At 45.1% G+C, this 21370-nt stretch overlaps 1 protein-coding gene across 2 annotated transcripts in view; it reads right to left on the bottom strand.

The window, feature by feature from the left end:
• Positions 1-4030: 4030 nt before the first annotated feature.
• The window catches only part of HACL1 (2-hydroxyacyl-CoA lyase 1), an 87613-nt gene continuing 70273 nt past the window's right edge, over positions 4031-21370 (bottom strand). For both annotated transcript variants that reach the window (XM_075315310.1, XM_075315311.1), the window contains exons 14-17: positions 21151-21309; positions 13820-13927; positions 6467-6653; positions 4031-4396 (exon numbers count right to left, since the gene is read on the bottom strand). In XM_075315310.1, the coding sequence (XP_075171425.1) occupies positions 4364-4396; positions 6467-6653; positions 13820-13927; positions 21151-21309 (487 nt within the window). In that variant the 3' untranslated portion in view covers positions 4031-4363. The remainder of the gene's footprint in view (positions 4397-6466; positions 6654-13819; positions 13928-21150; positions 21310-21370) is intronic.

Genomic DNA, 21370 nt, shown 5'->3' with positions numbered 1-21370 from the left:
AAAAGGATAAGCACCGAAACAGACCCATGGTTTTCTATGCAGACAAAGCGACACCAAAACGCCGCATCAAAAGACAGAAAGAATCCAAAAAGAATTGACATCTCACGCTATCCTTTGCAACAAACAGAAAGTCCTCCAAGTAGTGAATAATTGCTCTAGATCCAGTCTCATAACGAGTAGCCCACTCAAGAAAGGAACTAAACAACTCAAAATAGAAGCAAGATATAGAGTAACCCATTGACAAGCATGTATCGTAATAGAACAAATCGCCTAAGCAGCACCGAAGCAGATAGTAGCAATCAGGGTGCACAGGAAGCAACAGAAACTCTGCCTTGATATCCGACTTGGCCATAAATGCATCAACGCCGGCTTCAAGCAGCAAAGCAACAGCCCTATCAAAACGAAACATAGAGACCGAAACTTCATCCTTGGATATCCCATCATTCACTGAATACCCTTTCGGGAATGACATATGCTCTAAATCACGCGATACTTGTTAGGTATTGTGCCAAAGAAGGAGCCTATTGGCAAAGCTCTTAGATTTGAAAAAGGCGGGGACCTAAAACGGACCCACCATCCTACCCAAAGAAATTTCCTTCTCAATTTTGTCTTTGACCACCTGGGAGTGATCAGCAGCAGACTTCAAGTTTCGAGCAAAACTAGGAAAACTAGAAAAAACAAAAGGAATGAAAAACCCACAGGTGAAACCCACACGCAGGCTCGCAGCTGCCGACTTGTTATGGTATTGAACTAACCAGGGCTCCATCTCTGCACTCTCAAGGGAGTCTTTCCACTCAGTGGGACCTGTACTCCGACTCTGCTTATTGGGCTTTGAGCATTTGACCGCTGCATGCTGGCTGCTGCACAAGGAGCTGATACGAGGGGTGGCACACTTTTGGATTACCTGGGCGGATGCAAGAGGGGCTAATAGTGACCTAGGCTCCCTGAAGAATCACATGTTAATCTTCATCATTTTCGCGACAAGCAAGAGGGTTGTTCCAGTCATAGTCTAAAACGGGAAGTGCAGGCTATTCAGACCCCCTGCATACTGGGAAACCCCCTTGTGTGACTGACATCTTTACCCAGGGATCTTTTTAAGTCGGGACAGCTGTATACCTGATACAGGGCCTATGAGGATATGTGAGCATCATCAGTTTTACATGTAGGCTAAATAGAATACCGAACAAAAAAACTGATGTATATGGAAATTTGAAGTCATCACCCAGTTAGGTCTAGGTCCGTGTATTGATAATCGCTGTCTGGCTAAACCTGTGCGCCCTAAATTTGGTCCTATAAGCCCGTACCAAGGTTTCATCAAATGTATGTTTATTTTCTTCTGAGGCCCTAAATTGCAATTGGTGTACAAAGCAATGGGTCTGACTTCCTTACAAAATTCCCTGATGATCCCCCCATTGTTACGGCGTTGGGGGCAGGGCTGTGGAGTCGGAGCTCATTTTGGTGGAGTCGGAGTCGATATAAAATGCACCGACTCCGAAAATATATAATAAATTGGGGACAGTAGTGCAATGCAGAATGTGCTGAATATTTTACTAAATAATAACATTTAGTATAATGCTTATATTTAAGTGAAAAAATTATTGTAGTACAAATGAACATCAGACATTAATTATTTTTATGATACAATAATCAATATATTTGGATAGAACATAAAATATACTTATTAGAATGCAACTCTAGAACACATATACACACACACATATACACACACATACACACACAAGAGAAATACACACACAAGATATATATGTAATCTACTGTATATTACATAGTGTATTACATATTTACAATTTATTACAGTTTTTTGTGTTCTAAAGTTGTATCCAATAAATATATTTTATGTTCTATCCAAATATATTGATTATTGTATCATACAAATTATTAAATGTCTGATGTTCACATACACATGTTCATGTACTACAATAAATTTTTCACCTAACTATAAGCAATATATGTAGGAGTCGGAGTCGAAGTCGGTGCAAGAGAAATTGAGGAGTCGGAGTCGAAGGTTTGGTTTACCGACTCCACAGCCCTGGTTGGAGGGGGTGAAACGCGTTGGGATAAACGGAACGGGGTGGTGCATAATACAAATGCTCCTTTTCTGCAATCTATTTATATGTTTAATTAATAGCAGGACTTTTTCATGACCTTTATGCTCCTTTTAAAATGTGATGTAGGAACAGTAGGTACATTTCCTGCAGAGAACTGAAATCTCTATTATATAACAGTTCTTCACCTCTCCATTGTCTTCATGTTTTGTCTTGTTTAATTTCATCTTAAAGCACCTAGGAGTACGTGTGGTGATGGTTCTTACTAGTGGAATTCAGGGGTAAATAGGGATAGCCATCGCTTAATGGGGGACATCCATCGAATTACAATTCCTCCGTTGTCAGGAAGGGACAGGTAGGGTGGAAATTTAGGTATAGTATCTTATTTTTGTTCCTCCCCCCTGTCGTTATGTGTCAATCAGAATTATTTAACTAACCTATTTCCTCAGCGCTCTACTAGTTGGAATATATGTACACAGGCACTTGGCACTATGTATGTAGTCTATATGAATTTGGTATTCTTGTATTTTATATTTGTATACATTTTCAATAAAAGATATATATTTTATAAGGTGTTTGGTCAGGTTGTTTAATAGTTATCACCTTAATAGTGATCTTATATTGGTTTCTAATAGTATATGATGAGCAGCAGCTGTCATCTCTCAGTAATGTGAAAAGATATTCACTGAATACAGGTTTTACCCATGAATTGAAAGTGAATGATCAATCCAGGAGAAGCAGCAGGTTTCTGTAATAAGATACCATATATTACCCATTTCTTATCAAGTGTACTATTGAATTCTGAAAATAAATCCTTACTCTAATTATTAACTATTACACAACAGAGCATAGAGTGGGTACAGAGTGGTGTGGAAGCAAATAGGAATGTAACTGTGAAACAACATTACTAGAACAACACCTAGAAAAGAAAATGTATACTCTTTGCGGTATATGCCAAGATAGCCCCCATCACGTACGCAAGTCCCCATTTTCCCACTATATACCATCGGCCTGCACCTGGGGTTTCCTTATTTGCACCGTACGGAATAGTGCACTAGATCAAAATGACAAGATTATGGCTGCCTAAAGCCATAAGTATTGGGAGCTTATGGCACTTCCATCTCCCAATGAATTCAATACTAGCGGTTTAAATTGGTATTTTAGAGCGAGATGACTATCTGCATCCACTGTATGCATACAAGGGTTTCTAGATCACTTAAAAAGGGACGAAACTGCAATACAAAGATGCTAACTAAAAAGATGTGGCATCTCGCATAACAAAGCAAACAAACTGAACATACTAAGGAGCTCGCCGGAGCATCAAAGGCCCATTAAATAGAGAATAATGGTCACCCCCACTACTCGAATATTGATTTATTATATTAAAGGAAACCTGTCTTGTAAATAAAACACTATTAACCTGCAGATATGGGGTTATTCTGCAGGTTAATAGCATTCTGAACCTGCCCAGTGCCCGCACTTAAGAGCCCTGCAGCTGTGAGGAAATTAACTTTATTCTGTATACCGAGCGGAGACTGAACCCGCACCTGCACTCTGCTGAATGCTGCCAGGAGGAATAAATTTCACTTCCTCCAGGCAGTGGGGCTCAAAGTGCGGACGCCGAGCAGCTTCAGAATGCTATTAACCCCACATCTGCAGGTTAATAGCATATTTATTTCCCCATGACCGGTTCCCTTTAAATACAGGTTGTAACCAGATACCCTCTTGAAGTGTACCTCAAGCCTAATTTTATGGACCAGTTGCCATAAGACAAGACATCTATTTAGGAGGACAGAAATACATACTTCACTAAAATGTGTAGGGAAGACATGGCACGTTTCGGCTTGCATTTTTTTTTTTCTCCATCAGATGTTATTACTTTTTTTCTATGGAGCCAACATCCTGTTTGCAACTTTCCACAAGAAAAGTAAGATTTTTATATAACATTTTATTTGTGTCTGTCTTGTCAATATAAAGTACAGCCATCGTATAAACAAAAAAAAAACCAAACAAACAAAAAACGTTTCTTTAGATAAAGTTAATCATTAAAAATATTGAAAATGTTCTATTTGCTATTTGGGTACTACAATCATTTCTCATTTTAGTCTATTAATGAAACTAGCATAAAAAGGTAATCACACACTAAATACTTAAGAAATTCAAAAACTACTAAGTGTTAATCTATACGATATTATAGAAAAAGTAATAAAAGTCTTCAAACATTCCCTTTGAATTTTTGGTCATTGCGTTCAAGCTTATTCAGATAGATGGTCACACGGTTTTTAATATGCAGCCAATCACAGATTGGAACGGGTCAGCCAAGGAAATTCCTGACAAAAAAAAACAAAACAAAATTAGTAGGGTTATTTCTATTATATATACATATATACATATATATATATATATATATATATATAATAAATAAATATACATATATATATATATATAATAAATATATATAGATATATATATATATATATATATATATATATATATATAATAAATAAATAAATATATAATAAATATATATATATATATATATATATATATATATATAATAAATAAATAAATATATAATAAATATATATATATATATATATATATATATATATATATATATATATATATATATATATATATATATATATATATATATATATATATATATAATAAATAAATTATATATATATATATATATATATATATATATATATATATATATATATATATATATATATATATATAATAAATAAATATATATATATATATACATATATATATATATATATATACATAATAAATATATATATATATATATAATAAATATATACATATATACATATATACATATATACACATATATATATATATAATAAATATATACATATATACATATATATATATATAATATATATATATATATATATATATATATATATATATACATAATAAATATATACATATATATATATATATATATATATACACACACACACACATACACATATATATATATATATATATATATATATATATATATATATATATATATATATATATATATATATAAAAATAATCAAACAAAAAAGAAAACTTTGCTTACTTTACCTGGACGATAAGCAAGTGCATAAACTCATCATGAGCCATCAATAGAATAGCACCATAGTTTTATGCATGAAAATGCAATATTTCTACTGCATAAATTACACTGACTAAATCCTTAATCCCATGTAGTGCGAGTGTACGCTCTCACCTATCACTGCTTTATCTGGGATCTAGTGCTGTTCTGCTCCTCTTCTCAGCGACATCACCTCTCTTCAGACTATCCAGCTCACTATGTGTGAGCCAAAAGACACCTTTACCCTGTAAGCCTATGGAGCCTCTTTTGGCTACTCCATAGAACTACACTGTAAAAGCCACTTCCAGGTCATGCAAAGTGCAATGTCATCCGGAGAGGTCGAAGAGCGGTGTCGTTACGGAGAAGAGGAGCAGAACAGCGCTGGATACCTCAGAGAGTGGTGGTAGGTGAGTATATTATTATATTCACACCAGATACACAGAATTAATGGAAAAAAATATTCATGGGAGGGCTTCTTTAATTTTTATTTTTCTGATCTGAAGATCTTTGTCATAATTTTAATGTTTCCCAGAACATAAAACAAAATCTTTAAAAATTTGGAACTAAAATTTGAAAAAATAAATAAATAAATAATGAAAGTCCTTATTACAAAGCTCTTCAGATAAAAAAAACAAAAAAAAACAAAAAACAAAATTAAAGAAGCTCTCCTATGAATATTTTATTTTTTTCCATTAAAAACTCTATATGTGCATGTCGAAGTAGTAGGAGTATATTATTATACTTACCTACACCGCCACCCTCTCCGGGATCCAGCGTCGTTCCGCTACTCTTCTCAGTGACATCCCCGCTCTTCGGGTCACACTGCACTTTGCGTGACTCAGAAGTAGCTTAGAAATCTTAGTGGTGTCCAGTAGGAGGGATAAACCTTGGATTGATTTGCTGGTCATATTTTTAACTCGTAAAATGATACTTCTACCTAAAAGTCATATGACCAATTTCATCCAAGAAACAGGACATTTTTACTTTGAACTCTCCTTCTTAAACCAGTTTCATGTGTCCATAACATGGACTGTGCTTGGACAGGAACATTGTTCTCATCAACGGGTCTCCTGACTTGAGGTTACTGCCTCATATATGCCTACGAGACAGCTCAGGTCAGGACCCGGCGATCTACCTAGATATTGTGATGAGAGAACGGCGCATAAACATTACCATTTTGAAACCAACCTCACGCTCAATGTTGCAGTCATTATGTCACATGTCTGTTAATCCTAAAGTAAAGGCTGATGAACAGATCTGATAAGAGGAATTTGTAATTTACCTGCTCCTTCCGGTCAGACTGTGGATCTATCATGACATTGATGAGAGATGGGGCATTTTTATCAGAGAAGCTAGAGTTCAGAGCTTTCTGCAATTCTTCAGGAGTATTCACAAAATATCCTTTCCCACCAAAGGCTGTCATTACCTGCTCATAGCGAGCATTTGGCTTCAGAGAAACAGGAGGTGCGCTAAAGTACATTGGAGAAAAAAGTTGTAAATTAGTAATTCTCTCGAACTTAAAAAAAACAAGTCCAGTCACAATTGCTCTAGGATAGCAGAGAACTGGAGCCCTTAGGCTATGTGCGCACGTTGCGTACAGTCACTGCAGAAATTTCTGCAGCGATCTGAAGAGCACATGTGCGCTTTAAATCGCTGCAGAAATGTCCGTAGTGAAAGCAGATTCCATGCGCTCTGCCTGCAGCTCCTCCCATAGACAGAGCAGGAGCTGCCGGCAAAGCGCAGGAAAGAAGTGACATGTCACTTCTTTTTACGCAGCGCTTCGGCAGTAGCCGAAGCGCTGCGCTCTAAAACGCCACGTGCGCACGGCCCCTGCACAATCTCCATAGACTGTGCAGGGGACGCAGGACGCATGCAGTTACGCTGCGCTACAAAGCGCAGCGTAACTGCATGTATTTACGCAACGTGCGCACATAGCCTTAAGCTGTCCTGCAAGCTAGGGGGCCCTATGTTATCCCTATTCTCAGGGATAGCCCTAATGGTGGGGATATCAGAGTCTACTTCCTGGTTCTGCTCCTGACCAGTCCTGATCTGTTTCCCCCTCCCCCAAGGGAGGGACGGGACAGGAGTGTAATTAAAGTCACAGATAGATATAGACAGACAAGGGAAAAATCAAACCTGTTACACAGTGCACACTTACATAAGTAAAGACAATAAGTTTCAAGAGGAAACGGAAGAGAAAGAATGTAGCCACAAAACATGAAGCAAAAGGCACAACTTTCATCAGAAAATCTGGGACACCACACCTCACAGAACTACATAGAAATGGCATGAGAAGATTTCATTCAGCTTAAATAGAAGGGGCAGATGTAATCAACGGAAGCTATAACAAGCAGACCAGCATAGATTTAAGGGTGCTTTACACGCTGCGACATCGCTAGCGATGTCGTGCGCGATAGCACTCGCCCCTGTAGTTCGTGCGACATTTGTTGATCACAGCCGTAGCGAACATTATCGCCACGGCAGCGTTACACGCACATACCTCTACAGCGACGTCGCTGTGACCACCAAACAATCCCTCCTTCAAGGGGGAGGTGCGTTCGGCGTCATAGTGACGTCACTGCGATGTCACTAAGCCGCCACCCAATAGCAGAGGAGGGGCGGAGATGAGCGGCCGAAATATCCCGCCCACCTCCTTCCTTCCTCCTTTCCGGTGGACGCAGGTAAGGAGATGTTCGTCGTTCCTGCGATGTGTGATGCCGCAGGAACGACGAACAACATCGTACCTGCAGCAGCAACGATATTATGAAAAGGAGCGACGTGTCAACGAACAACGATTTTTGACGCTTTTGCGATCGTTGATCGCCGCTCCTTGGTGTCACACGCTGCGATGTCGCTAACGGCGCCGGATGTGCGTCACTAACGATGTGACCCCAACAATATATCGTTAGCGATGTTGCAGAGTGTAAAGCACTCTTAAGGCTGTGTGCACACGTGTGCATTTTTCATGCGTTTATGCTGCGCTTTGCACTGCAGCGTAAACGCATGCGTTTTGCGTCCCCAGCAAAGTCTATGTGACTTGTGCGAATTCCAGCCGCACGTTGCGTTTTAGAACACAGCGATTTGCATGCTGAAATTTTTTGCCGAAACGCTGCATTCTAAAAAGCAACATGTCACTTTTTTTGTGCGTTTTGGATGTTTTCCCACTCTCTCTATGACAGAGCAAGCATCCAGAATGCATGAATTCTGCAGGAATTCTGCATTCACAATGCATCCAAAACGCAGCTTTTCGGCTGCATTTTGAAACGCACATGCAGTGACAAAACACTGCGGAAGATTTGACAACCAGAACGCAGACATGTGCACATGCCCTAACTCTTGCTAGTCTGCCAATCATTCAGCCCACAGCAGGTCAACACCTGAGTCTACCTGTTTTGCTCCCAGACACACCAAATCAGGCAGAGTATTATCACAATCTGCAATGTTAACAGAGCCCAATGCCACCTTGACAGTCAGCGAAGTTTGTGCAAAACTCCGTGTGACACTCTTCTTCTTTGCCACCTATACGTCCCAATTAGTAAGCCTTTGTTCTCATGTTATACAATAAAATAATTGCAAATGATAATAACACTTAATCTATTCATGGACATCCCAATTGTTTCTTCATGAGGATAATATCATTACACATGCCATGTTTAGATATGATTTATTGCTTGTGGAATGTTTGGTCCTCTTAGTATTAACCCTTTCATGACCAGGCTATTTTCTGGGGTTTTTTGTTCATTTTTCTTTACTTTCTTTAGGTTAATTCCCAAGTGAAAGGTCACTGAAGGATGAAGGAGCAGCCATGAAGATTTCCCAAGAAAAGAAAAACAACTTATCGATAGCAGCCGCTTGACCAAGAAAAATGCCAAATTGCTTCCTAAGAGATTGTCATGACCGTTGGAAGAATACAAAATGCAGTCCATCCATTCATTCAAAAGCCAAGATATGGACATAAAGGCAAAATATTGGAGTTAACAAGCTGGCTCATCACAAGGTCAATCTGTTTGGACACAACAATCACAGCAGTGGAGGTGGCTCATGCTTCGTAATAGTGCAATCACCGACATCTATGCAAGTACTGTGCGATGAACGTTAGTCTGAAATGGTGGCCCGAAAAAAGAAAAAGCCTTCACTTCAGCATAGTAATAAGAAGCAGCGACTCGAGTTTGCAAAAAGTACAAAAAATGGACAGTGGAAGATTGGAAATGGGTGATTTGGAGCGATGAGAAGAAAGTCATTAGACTAGGCTCTGATGGGTGCACGTGTCTGGAAGAAAGAAGGGAAAAAAGTGACTAACGGAAAGAGAAACGTAATGATCTGTCAAGTTCGGTGAAGGAAGCCTGATGATATAGGGGTGTTTCACAGCCAAAGGCATTTGATACTTGACCAGGATTGATTGTGAATGCTGAGCTATATGTGGAGTATCCTACAAGACGGGTTACTTCGTACACTCGAGTACTATGGATATGAAAAGGACGAAAATGTTGCAGCTGGACAAGGACCCGAAGAATATGTAAAGATTGGCAAAGAAATGGTTCAATCACAATGAAGTAGAGGTGCTGGATTGGCCCCCACAGTCCTCAGACCTTAGTCCCATCAAACACTTGTGTGTAGAGTTGAAGAAAAAGCTGTATACATACCCAAGTGAGTCGACCAGTATGCACCAACATTGGTAACGTGTAGAAAAGACCTGGGATCAGATATGGGTTGAGACATGCTTGAATCTGTAGTACCAGGTTTAGCAAACGGCTCTGAAGAGCAGGTCTCTAGGAGGGGACTTTTGTGAATAGCCCCACACAGAACAGCAGATCTGAAGGAGGGTAGAGTTTGAACACTTGGATCTTGGTATACTGCCTTAGTGTGACTTCTGTGGAAAAGCTTTGGCTGCCATTATACTGGTTACTGGGGCTGTAGGTCTCACTACTGTAAGGTGGGTGGGAGCTGAATGTGGCTCTCAAGGTCAGAAAGCTTGGGGACCACTGCTCACAGACTGCCAGAACAGTGAGGTGTTACGAGACACGCTGTGAAGGAATTAGGAAGCGAAGAGCAAAGTGATAAAACACTCTGGGAGCAGGAGACAAACAGATAGTGCTGAGCTTTCTAACACGTTTTTTTCCTTACCCCAGAGCTGGAATCAGATATACACTACTTAGCTCTGCTGTAGAATTTCTTTCATGCTACTGCTCAACTCTGTGCTAGCATCACTTAGTGATGTCATGTGAATAGCTACAGTGATCTCTGCCAATCTCAAATTAAAACATTGTAGACTATAGCATACGTGACAGGTGTCATATGTGAGGGTCACTATATATCCCCCAGAATGTATATAGAAACCTACTGAACACACTGGAGTGTGTTGTATTCACAGCTACCGCTGTGAGTGCGACTCAAAATAGACGTGTGAACTATGTTAAGCTATTATACCAAGCCTTTAAAAAAATCTGATTGGGTCTTTTATTTTGAAGAGATCTGTTGGACGGTTGTGGGACAAATCTCTCCCGCCAGCCTGGGTCTCGCAAGTGGTTCATGACCACAAATCTTATTTAGGCTATGTGCGCACTAGAAAAAGGATTTTTCTCAAGAAATTTCTTAAGAAAAAAAACGCACCAATAACGCACCGAAAAACGCATGCGTTTTTACTGCGTTTTGGTGCGGTTTTTTTGCAGGTTGGTCCCTGCATTTTTTTAATGGTTTAACAGCAAAAAATAATATAGATAATAGATAGATAGATAATGGATAGATGGATAGACAGATAAATAAATCGATAATGAATAGATAGAAAGATGGATAGATAGATAGATGGATAGATTGATAATGGATAGGTAGAAAGATAATCGATAGATAATCAATAGCTAGAGTCCCTGTGAGGACACACTGCAGTTCTCGCGAGCGGTAATGTGTTCACATTACCGACCGCAAGAAATGACCTGTAGTTATCCCTGCAGCATCGCTCACTGAATGAGGCTGCATTGAGTATGTGTCAGACGTGGCTGGATGCAAGTGTCGTGGGACCTCAGTGGATTACGCCAGAGCTGTGTGTTTGGGGGGAGGGGGGGGGTCAATAAAGTGGTGACAGAGGAGTTTTTTTCGTTATTTTATTTAAAATAAAGGATTTCTCGGTGTGTGTGTTTATTCACTTTACTTACAGGTTAATCATGGAAGTTGTCTCATAGACGCTGCCATGATTAAGATAGGACTTAGTGGCAGCGATGCGCTGCTATTAACTTGTTATTACCCCGATAGCCACCGCATCACGGCAATCTGGAAGAGCCGGTAACACGATGGGACTGTCTATTCTTGACTGATATTCTTGGCTGCGGGAGGGGGGGGGGGGGGACAATAACCCTGGTCCTTGCCCTCCCCAGCCTGAGAGTACCGGGCCGCCGCTGTGTGTTTACCTCAGCTGGACGCTAAAAATACGGCGGAGCCCACTTTTTTTTTTCTCGTTTTTTATTTTTAATATGTACTTTTGATTCTTATGTGCATTCTATATGTCTGTGTGTGAGTCTGATCTGTGTATTCTATATGTCTGTGTGTGTGTGATATGTGTGCGTTTACTCTTTGCTCAGCTTCCTCTTCCTGTCATAATGACATCACTTCCCTGCAAAACGCAGGGCAGTGATGAACATTATGTCCCGAAAAACGCGATATAGCGCGGGAATAACGCAGGAAAACGCAATGAAACGCACATAATTTGCTACCTGCGTTTTTCCTTGCAGTATTTCATGATTACAGTACAGTCAATGGAGTGAAATAACGCAGTTAGCTGCAGAAGAGAAGTGACATGCTCATCCTTTTTCTCAAGAAAATCTACAGAAAGAATTTTCTTGAGAAAAAAAAAACGCAGTGTGCACACAGCTACATTTTTTTCCATAGGTTTGGCTGGGGAATGTCTGCAGAAAGGTTACAACCTTTTTTTCAAGAAATTTCTGCTGCAAAAACTAAAAAAAAAAACGCGGTTAAAAACGCAGTGTGCGCACAGGGACTTCCACCTGCAGCAAAGGGCAGAGTGGGTCTCAGATACAATTTAGGTTGTAGAACATCAGGTTCTGTGTGAGCAGGTCTGTGAGAGACAAACAGACCATAACTACAGACATTGAAAGCGGCCCCTGCACCATAGATTCCTACAGTGGTACAGGTGCTGACTGGACATGGGCAGGACGGTACATGGGCGAACTGGCTGTGCTCCGGGGGCCAGGTCTGTTTAAAAGTGTGTTGTGAAAATAAAGACTGATAGTTTGAACTTTCTCCTTGGTCACTGCCTCACATTTTAGCACAAGGCTGCTGCCTCACTAGTGTAGTACTTGTAAAAGTCATGACATAGCCAATTACACACACACACACACACACACCAGCTTATTCTGAAAAGATACTTGAAAGTGCAATTAAAAGGGTAACTGTACAATCTGCAGAGTGTAAGAAGGGGATCGTCAGAGCAGGAAATCCACAAGATGGCGCTTCAACCAATAGCTGCAATGCAAGAGAAGTGGGGCATTGTTTTGGCAACTTTTCCGGTGCTGTGCAACAACATGCAGCACTTATTGACTACCGTATTTTTTGGACTATAAGGCGCACTTTTTTCCCCCAAATGTTGGGGGAAAGTGGGGGGTGCGTCTTATAGTCTGAATGTAGGGCTGCTGGGAATGAGGGTGCTGCGGTGGAGCGGTTCATCGGCGGCACGAGCAGGCTGTAGCAGCCTGCCGTGACCACGTGGACCCGCTCATTTAATATGCACGCCCATCATCGATGCCCATCATCTCTCAGCGCTGAAGCCGGCGCTGACAGGTGGGCGGGGTGATGAGCGGGGAATGCGCGCATATTAAACCGCATGATCACCCCTGGCAACTACAGCCTGGAGTGATCATGTGCGGCTGTATTCACTGCCCCCGGCGCATCATCGTCAGCGCAGGGTGCAGTGAATCAGTATAACTCACCGGCCACGATCCCTGCAGCACCGCGATGTCCTCCTGTATGTGCCGACGGCGGCTGTGTGGAGGCTAGCAGGGTGGGGGTATATGAGCAGGATGGGGGTATATGAGCAGGATGGAGGTATCTAGCAGAATGCGGCCATATGCCAGGATGGGGTATATAGCAGAATGCGGCCATATGCCAGATGACGGTATATAGCAAGATAGGGGCTATACCAGGATGAGGAACGTATACTGTATATACAAGGCAGGAGGATCATTACCAGGCTGGGGTACCTTAGTAGAGAATTTGGGGACATTACTCCCATAACAGTGTCTGCAGCAGATCCTCGCCCCATAACAGTGTGTCATGACCACATTTTTTGCATAAAATTTTATTTTCCTATTTTCCTCCTCTAAAACCAGGGTGCGTCCTATAGTCCGGTGCGTCTTATAGTCCGAAAAATTCAGTATGTCGTTGATGAGCTAGTGTTAAGAGATCCTTGAAAACTTGACTTCAGGGAACTAAAGTGCACGTGAGCTGCTCTGATTTAATACATCATCCTTCTTGGTCGATTTTATGAATAATGAAAACTACCTACAGTTTCACTTTAAAGGAATTTAGTATTAGAAGAAGTGGTTTTGCCAAGAAGATGTGAAAAATGGTTTTGAAGGATATAGTCTTTGTGGGTATGGAAAGTGGCAGGCACATCATCACTACTTACACAGAAGCTGGATCCCCAGCCTGCATCATCTTGGCCCAGGAATCTTCATCAAAGCCATTATAAATTCCATTGTTGTTTACCACAATTATTACAATAGGGAGGTTATATCTGAAAAATAAAAATACTATTGTTATGGATTAGGTAAATAATTGAATATCACTGGACATCTCTGTGAGTGACAGCTAAATTGATAAAGAGCTAACAGTTTCGTAAGTGTAAACCATTTCCATGTACTTCCTCATTAGCCACTAGGTACTCCATCAAAGGTGGATAACTGCCCCGGAGGCAGGCTGCCCGTCTCCATACCAATAGAAACGCAATATTTCACAACGATGATCTGATATCAACATTAAAGGGAACCTGTCATCAGAAATTTGGCTTTCAACCTAAAATGTTTCCCCCTCTGCAGCTCCTGGGCTGCATTCTAGTAAGGTTTCTATACTTTTTGTGCCCCCTTTTAAATCAAAAAAGAGAATTTTGTTTACTTACCGTAATTTCTTTTTCTTATAGTTCCGACATGGGAGACCCAGACCATGGGTGTATAGCTTCTGCCTCCAGAGGACACACAAAGTACTACACTAAAAAGTGTAGCTCCTCCCTCCGAGCATATACACCCCCTGGATAACCAAATCTAGCCAGTTTAGTGCAAAAGCTGAAGGAGAACATCCACCCACAAGTAGAGACAGAGCAAAACCCGGAACAACCGGAACCTCTGTCTACAACAACAGCCGGTGAAAACACACGGAACAAGAAAACAGGCAACAGGGAGGGTGCTGGGTCTCCCATGTCGGAACTATAAGAAAAAGAATTTACGGTAAGTAAACAAAATTCTCTTTTTCTTCATCATTCCTTATGGGAGACCCAGACCATGGCACGTCTCAAAGCAGTCCATGGGTGGGAAATAAACAGAAAACTTAGAAGTAGGCAAAACCTAACTACACAAATGGGCGACAGCCGCCTGAAGGATGCGTCTGCCCAAGCTCGCATCTGCCGAAGCATGAGCATGCACTTGGTAGTGTTTCGAAAAGGTGTGCAGACTAGACCAAGTGGCAGCCTGACAGACCTGCTGAGCCGTAGCCTGGTGCATGAAAGCCCAAGAGGCACCGACAGCTCTGGTCGAATGCGCCTTGATCCCCGGCGGGGGAGGCACCTGAGTGCACTGGTAGGCATCGGATATGGCCGACCTAATCCAACGAGCTAGGGTCGGTTTAGAAGCCGAGAGACCCTTGCGCTGACCTGTGGTCAGCACAAAAAAAAAAAAAAAGAGAGGTGCACCGCCTAAGAACAGCAGTGCGTGACACATAGATCCGGAGCGCCCGCACCAGATCTAAAGTATGCAACGCCTTCTCAAAGCGATGCACAGGAGCTGGACAAAAGGAAGGCAATGAAATGTCCTGGTTAAGGTGGAAAGGAGACACCACCTTAGGGAGAAAGTCCGGAGTCGGACGGAGAACCACCTTGTCTTGGTGAAAAACCAAAAAAGGTGACTCCGAAGAGAGCGCAGCCAAATCAGAGACTCTCCTGAGAGAAGTTATGGCCACCAGAAAAACTACCTTCTGTGAAAGTCGAAACAAAGAAACCTCCCTAAGAGGCTCAAAGGGGGGTTTCTGTAAGGCCGTGAGGACCAGATTAAGGTCCCAGGGATCCAAAGGCCGCCGGTAAGGTGGAATGATGTGAGATGCGCCCTGCATGAAGGTGCGCACCTGGGCCAGTCGGGCGATACGCCGCTGGAACAACACTGACAGCGCCGAGACCTGTCCCTTAAGGGAATTGAGGGATAGTCCTAGCTGCAGACCGGACTGTAGAAAGGACAGGATGGTCGGCAAGGAAAAAGGCCAAGGGGCATGCCCGGAAGAACGACACCAGGACAGGAAAATTCTCCAAGTCCTGTGGTAAATCTTGTCCGAGGAAGACTTCCGAGCCCGAGTCATAGTGGAGATGACTTCGGGAGGAATGCCAGAAGCCGTCAGGATCCAGGACTCAAGAGCCACGCCGTCAATCTGAGAGCCGCAGAATTCTGGCGGAAAAACGGACCTTGTGAGAGAAGGTCTGGGCGGTCCGGGAGATGCCACGGCACCTCTACGGACAGACGGAGCAGGTCTGGGTACCAAGCTCGCCTGGGCCAGTCTGGAGCAATGAGTATGACCCGACGGCCCTCCATTCTGATCTTGCGCAGGACTCTGGGCAAGAGAGCTAGAGGGGGAAACACGTAAGACAGACGGAACTGGGACCAATCCTGAACCAGCGCGTCCGCTGCAAAGGCCTGGAGGATCGTGGGAGCGAGCCACGTAAACCGGGACCTTGTTGTTGTGCCGGGATGCCATTAGATCCACTTCCGGAGTGCCCCACTTGCGGCAGATCGACCGGAACACTGCCGGATGCAGAGCCCACTCGCCGCTGTCCACGGTTTGACGGCTGAGATAATCTGCCTCCCAGTTTTCTACGCCTGGGATGTGGACTGCGGATATGGTGGACTTGGAGTCCTCCGTCCACTGAAGGATGCGTTGAACCTCCATCATTGCCAGGCGGCTGCGAGTCCCGCCCTGGTGATTGATGTAGGCAACTGCTGTCGCGTTGTCTGACTGGACTCGAATGTGCTTGCCCGCCAACAGGTGGTGAAAGGCTACGAGAGCTAGGAGCACAGCTCTGATTTCCAGCACATTGATCGAGAGGGCTGATTGGGACGGAGTCCAAGTGCCCTGTGCTCGGTGGTGGAGAAATACTGCTCCCCAGCCGGATAGACTGGCGTCCGTGGTGAGGATCACCCAGGACGGAGACAGGAAGGAGCGTCCCTGAGACAGAGAGAGGGGCCGAAGCCACCACTGAAGAGAGCTCCTGGTCTGTGGCGACAGAGCCACTAGCCTGTGCAAGGAAGAAGTCCGCTTGTCCCAACAGCGGAGAATGGCCAGCTGCAGAGAGCGCAGATGGAACTGGGCAAAGGGAACCGCTTCCATTGATGCCACCATCTGACCTAGCACCTGCATGAGGTGCCTGATGGAATGACGGCGGGGCCTCAACAGAGAACGCACCGCCAGATGGAGGGACTGCTGTTTGACTAAAGGCAGCTTCACAAGTGCCGGCAGAGTCTCGAATTGCATCCCTAGGTACGTAAGTTTTTGGGTCGGGGTCAGAGTGGACTTGGGCAGATTGACAAGCCACCCGAATTGAACAAGAGTGGCGAGAGTGAGCGAGACACTCCGCTGACAGTCTGCACTGGATGAAGCCTTGACAAGAAGGTCGTCCAGGTAAGGAATCACTGCCAACCCCTGGAGGTGCAGAACCGCAACCACTGCTGCCATGACCTTGGTAAATACTCGAGGGGCCGTGGCTAACCCGAAGGGGAGAGCCACGAATTGGAAATGTTCCTCTCCGATTGCAAAACGTAGCCAACGCTGGTGTGAAACTGCAATTGGCACATGCAGATAGGCATCTCTGATGTCGATGGATGCCAGGAAATCTCCTTGGGTCATTGAGGCAATGACCGATCGCAGAGACTCCATGCGAAAATGCCGCACCTGAACATGCTTGTTGAGAAGCTTGAGATCCAGGATGGGCTGGAAGGAACCGTCCTTTTTGGGGACTAGGAAGAGATTTGAGTAAAAACCTCTGAACCGTTCCCTGGCGGGAACCGGTACAATTACTCCGTTGGCCTGTAAGGATGCCATGGCCTGAGAGAAGGCGGCGGCCTTGGAGCAGGGGGGAGTTGACAGAAAAAATCTGTTTGGCGGGCTGGAAGAGAACTCTATCCTGTAGCCGTGGGAGATGATATCCCGCACCCACTGATCGGAGACGTGTTGAAACCACACGTCGCCAAAGTGGGAGAGCCTGCCACCGACCTAGGACGTTGCTGGCTCGGCCAGATAGTCAAGAGGAGGCTGCCTTGGTGGCAGCAGCTCCTGCGGACCTTTGTGGACGCGGCTTCTTGCGCCAGGTGGGCTTCTGGTCCTTGGCTGAGTTAGTGGACGAGGCCGAGGGCTTAGAGGCCGCCCAGTTAGAGGAACGAAAGGAACGAAACCTCGACTGGTTCCTGCCCTGGACAGGTTTCCTGGGTTTAGTCTGTGGCAAGGAAGTACTCTTCCCGCCAGTAGCCTCCTTAATAATTTCATCCAGTTGTTCACCGAACAGCCTGGACCCGGCAAATGGGAGCCCAGCAAGGTACTTCTTTGAAGAAGCATCTGCCTTCCACTCTCGCAGCCACAAAATCCTGCGGATAGCGAGGGAATTAGCGGAGGCCACCGCAGTGCGGTGAGAAGCCTCCAGCATGGCAGACATGGCGTAGGCTGAAAAGGCTGAAGCCTGGGAAGTTAGGGCAACCAATTCAGGCATAGAGTCCCTAGTGAGGGAATGCATCTCCTCTAGGGAAGCAGAGATGGCTTTGAGAGCCCACACTGCTGCAAAGGATGGGGAGAACGAGGCCCCTGCCGCCTCATAGACAGACTTGGCCAGGAGGTCAACCTGGCGGTCAGTGGGATCCTTAAGGGAGGTGCCATCAGCTACAGATACAACTGTCCGGGCTGAGAGTCTAGACACCGGAGGGTCTACTTTTGGTGAGTGAGCCCACTCCTTGACCACCTCTGGTGGAAAAGGATAACGGTCATCAGAACCACGCTTTGGGAAGCGTTTGTCAGGACAGGCTCTGGGCTTGGACACAGTGGCTTGAAAACTGGAGTGGTTAAAGAACACACTCCTTGTTCTCTTAGGCAAGGTAAACTGGTGCTTTTCTGCCAGAGAGGGTTGCTCCTCTGATACTGGCGGATTGAGGTCCAGTACAGAATTAATGGACGCAATCAAATCACTAACATCTGCATCGCCCTCGGTCAGATCAATGGGGCACATGGAGGTAGCGTCCGAGCCCCCAGTAAAGACATCCTCCTCGTCCTGCGAGTCGGCTCGTGAATCGGAGCCGCGGGACGAGGAAGGAGAGGGGACCCTGCGTCTCCTTTTAGGAGGACGGGGTCTGGGAGCAGATGAAGAATCCTCTGTGAGCTCTGCAGAGCGAGCCGAAGCAGCAGAGGCGCCCTGAGAAGGGGGCTGATGCATGCTCAGCCGAGTCCGGGACAACTCTCCCATGGAGTCGGCAAAGGACTTGGAGATAGCCTTCGAAAACGATTCTACCCAAACCGGGGGTTCAGCCACCGGGGCCGGAGCAGCCGGAGGGAGCACTGGGGAGACTCCAGGCTGAGGCACCACCATGTTAGAGCAGGCATCACAATGTGGATATGTGCTCGGTTCAGGCAGTACGAGCTTACATGCAGTGCATATTGAGTACAGCCTTGCAGCCTTGCTCCTAGTGTGAGACATGCTGCTGAGGTGGAGGCTGTGCAGTAAAGAACACACTCCTTCAGAATGATCCCCAGAGAGTGTATAATAAAGTCCACAACCAGAGGTTGTGGCTTACCAGACCGTTTTGTGTGCCCTCCGGATTCCACAGCTCGGACCCCCAGACAGGTTGCAGAGATGCAGCAGCCAGCGCCGATCAGTGTGAGAACGCTGATAAAATGGCGCCGGAGGGAGGAGGGGGGGCGGGGCCTAGTCCAAGAGCGGGAACCGGAGGGCCAAAGAGATATCCAGGGGAGGGAAACATCTCCTCAGAGAGGAGTGTCCTCCCCTGAGCTGAACGGCCGGTGGGCGGCGCCGCACTGTCCCTCTGCATGACTGACATGCAGGGGCAGTGAAAACGAAAGTAGGCCGCAGCCGAAGCCGGGGCCTAAATTTTACAATGCGGCCGGCGAGCAGGCACCCTCAGCGCGGTTCTCAGGTGAAAACCAGAGAACCGGCCGGAAATCACAGCAAAGTTAAATAACACACTCTCCCCACAATAAATGTACAAGGGACCCCTCAATAACGTCTCAAATACTTATGAGACGCAGGGCCAGGTCCCTGAGGGATGAGTGCTCCGTCCGGCAGGGTCCTGAAAGGGCTGCGGATGGAGACCGGTCTCCTGCAAAGCAGTGAGAACCGTGCTGGCTCCCACTTCAAGCCAGAGCCCGAGGGATGGTGAAGGAGCGCGGCATGAAAGGCTCCAGCCTTGAAATCAACCTTAACAACACCGCCGACACAGTGGGGTGAGAAGGGACATGCCGGGAGTCCAGCTTGGACCCGCTTTTCTTCCAACTCTTTAAAATCAAAAATCATATGAGAATGCATATGTGGATGTGTGCCTCCTGAACACAAAGCATTGAACTGGCTAGATTTGGTTATCCAGGGGGTGTATATGCTCGGAGGGAGGAGCTACACATTTTAGTGTAGTACTTTGTGTGTCCTCCGGAGGCAGAAGCTATACACCCATGGTCTGGGTCTCCCATAAGGAACGATGAAGAAATAAATACTTTATAAAGTTATACCTTTTGGTATGAAAATCTTGTAAATTCTCCATGGGGGCGGGCCGTCTGGTGTCCGTTGCTGTCCCTTACGCCGTCCCCCCACGCTCCAAATCATCCCTCAGGACACCGCCCACTGCGCCCGGGGTCCCGTGCACGCCAGGACACCTGGTGACGTGGTCGCAGGCACGAGAGTATGGGTGGCGCTGTGATTGCATCGCAAGTGCCCGCCCATACTCTCGTGGCCGCGCTCTCTTTTTACTAGGCTTAGGCGGGCTTTACACATTGCGACATTGCTAGCAATTACTAGCGATGTCGTGCGCGATAGCACCCGCCCCCATCGCACATGCGATATCTGGTGCTTGCTGTCGTAGTGAACATTATCGCTACGGCAGCGTCACACGCACATACCTGGACGGCGACGTCGCTGTGACCGCCGAACAATCTCTCCTTCAAGGGGGAGGTGCGTTCGGCGTCACCGCGACGTCACTAAGCGGCCGGCCAATAGAAGCGGAGGGGCGGAGATGAGCAGGACATAACATCCCGCCCACCTCCTTCCTTCAGCATTGCTGGTGGACGCAGGTAAGGAGATGCTTGTCGTTCCTGCGGTTTCACACACAGCGATGTGTGCTGCTGCAGGAACGACAAACAACATCGTACCGGTAGCAGTAACGGCATTATGGAAATGAACGACGTGACACAGATCAGCGATTTTTTACGCTTTTGCGCTTGTTCATAGTCGCACCTAGGATTTACACGTTGCGATGTCGCTACCGGCGCTGGATGTGCGTCACTAACGTGACCCCGACGATATATCGGTAGCGATGTCGCAACGTGTAAAGCCCGCCTTACAGAAGTGATGTAAGAAGTGTGTTGACATCAGTGGAGAGTATGTAGAATAAAAGTAAAGATTCATCATCCTATCTCGTTTCTTTCTGGGTAAAGTCAAAGACTTATCAGCAGCCCCTCATACGAGTAGAGAATTAGCTTTCATTTCATCTGGGACCTTACCTGCAGATCGTTTCAACCTCCATTCCAGAAAAGCCAAATGCACTATCCCCTTCCACACAAACAACACGCTTTCCTGGTGCCTCATCTTTAACAACCATGGCTGCAGCTATGGCAAATCCAAGGCCAACACCCATTGTGCCAAACGTTCCAGCATCCAACCTGTTGAGGACATATTTAAAAGAAGTCTTGAATACAATATTTTAACAGCGTCCAGCTACCC

Source organism: Anomaloglossus baeobatrachus, chromosome 6 (assembly GCF_048569485.1).
Source record: "Anomaloglossus baeobatrachus isolate aAnoBae1 chromosome 6, aAnoBae1.hap1, whole genome shotgun sequence".
Classification (NCBI taxonomy): domain Eukaryota; kingdom Metazoa; phylum Chordata; class Amphibia; order Anura; family Aromobatidae; genus Anomaloglossus; species Anomaloglossus baeobatrachus.
The sequence above is the reverse complement of the archived record's forward strand: the minus strand, read 5'-3'. Positions and strand labels throughout refer to the sequence as shown.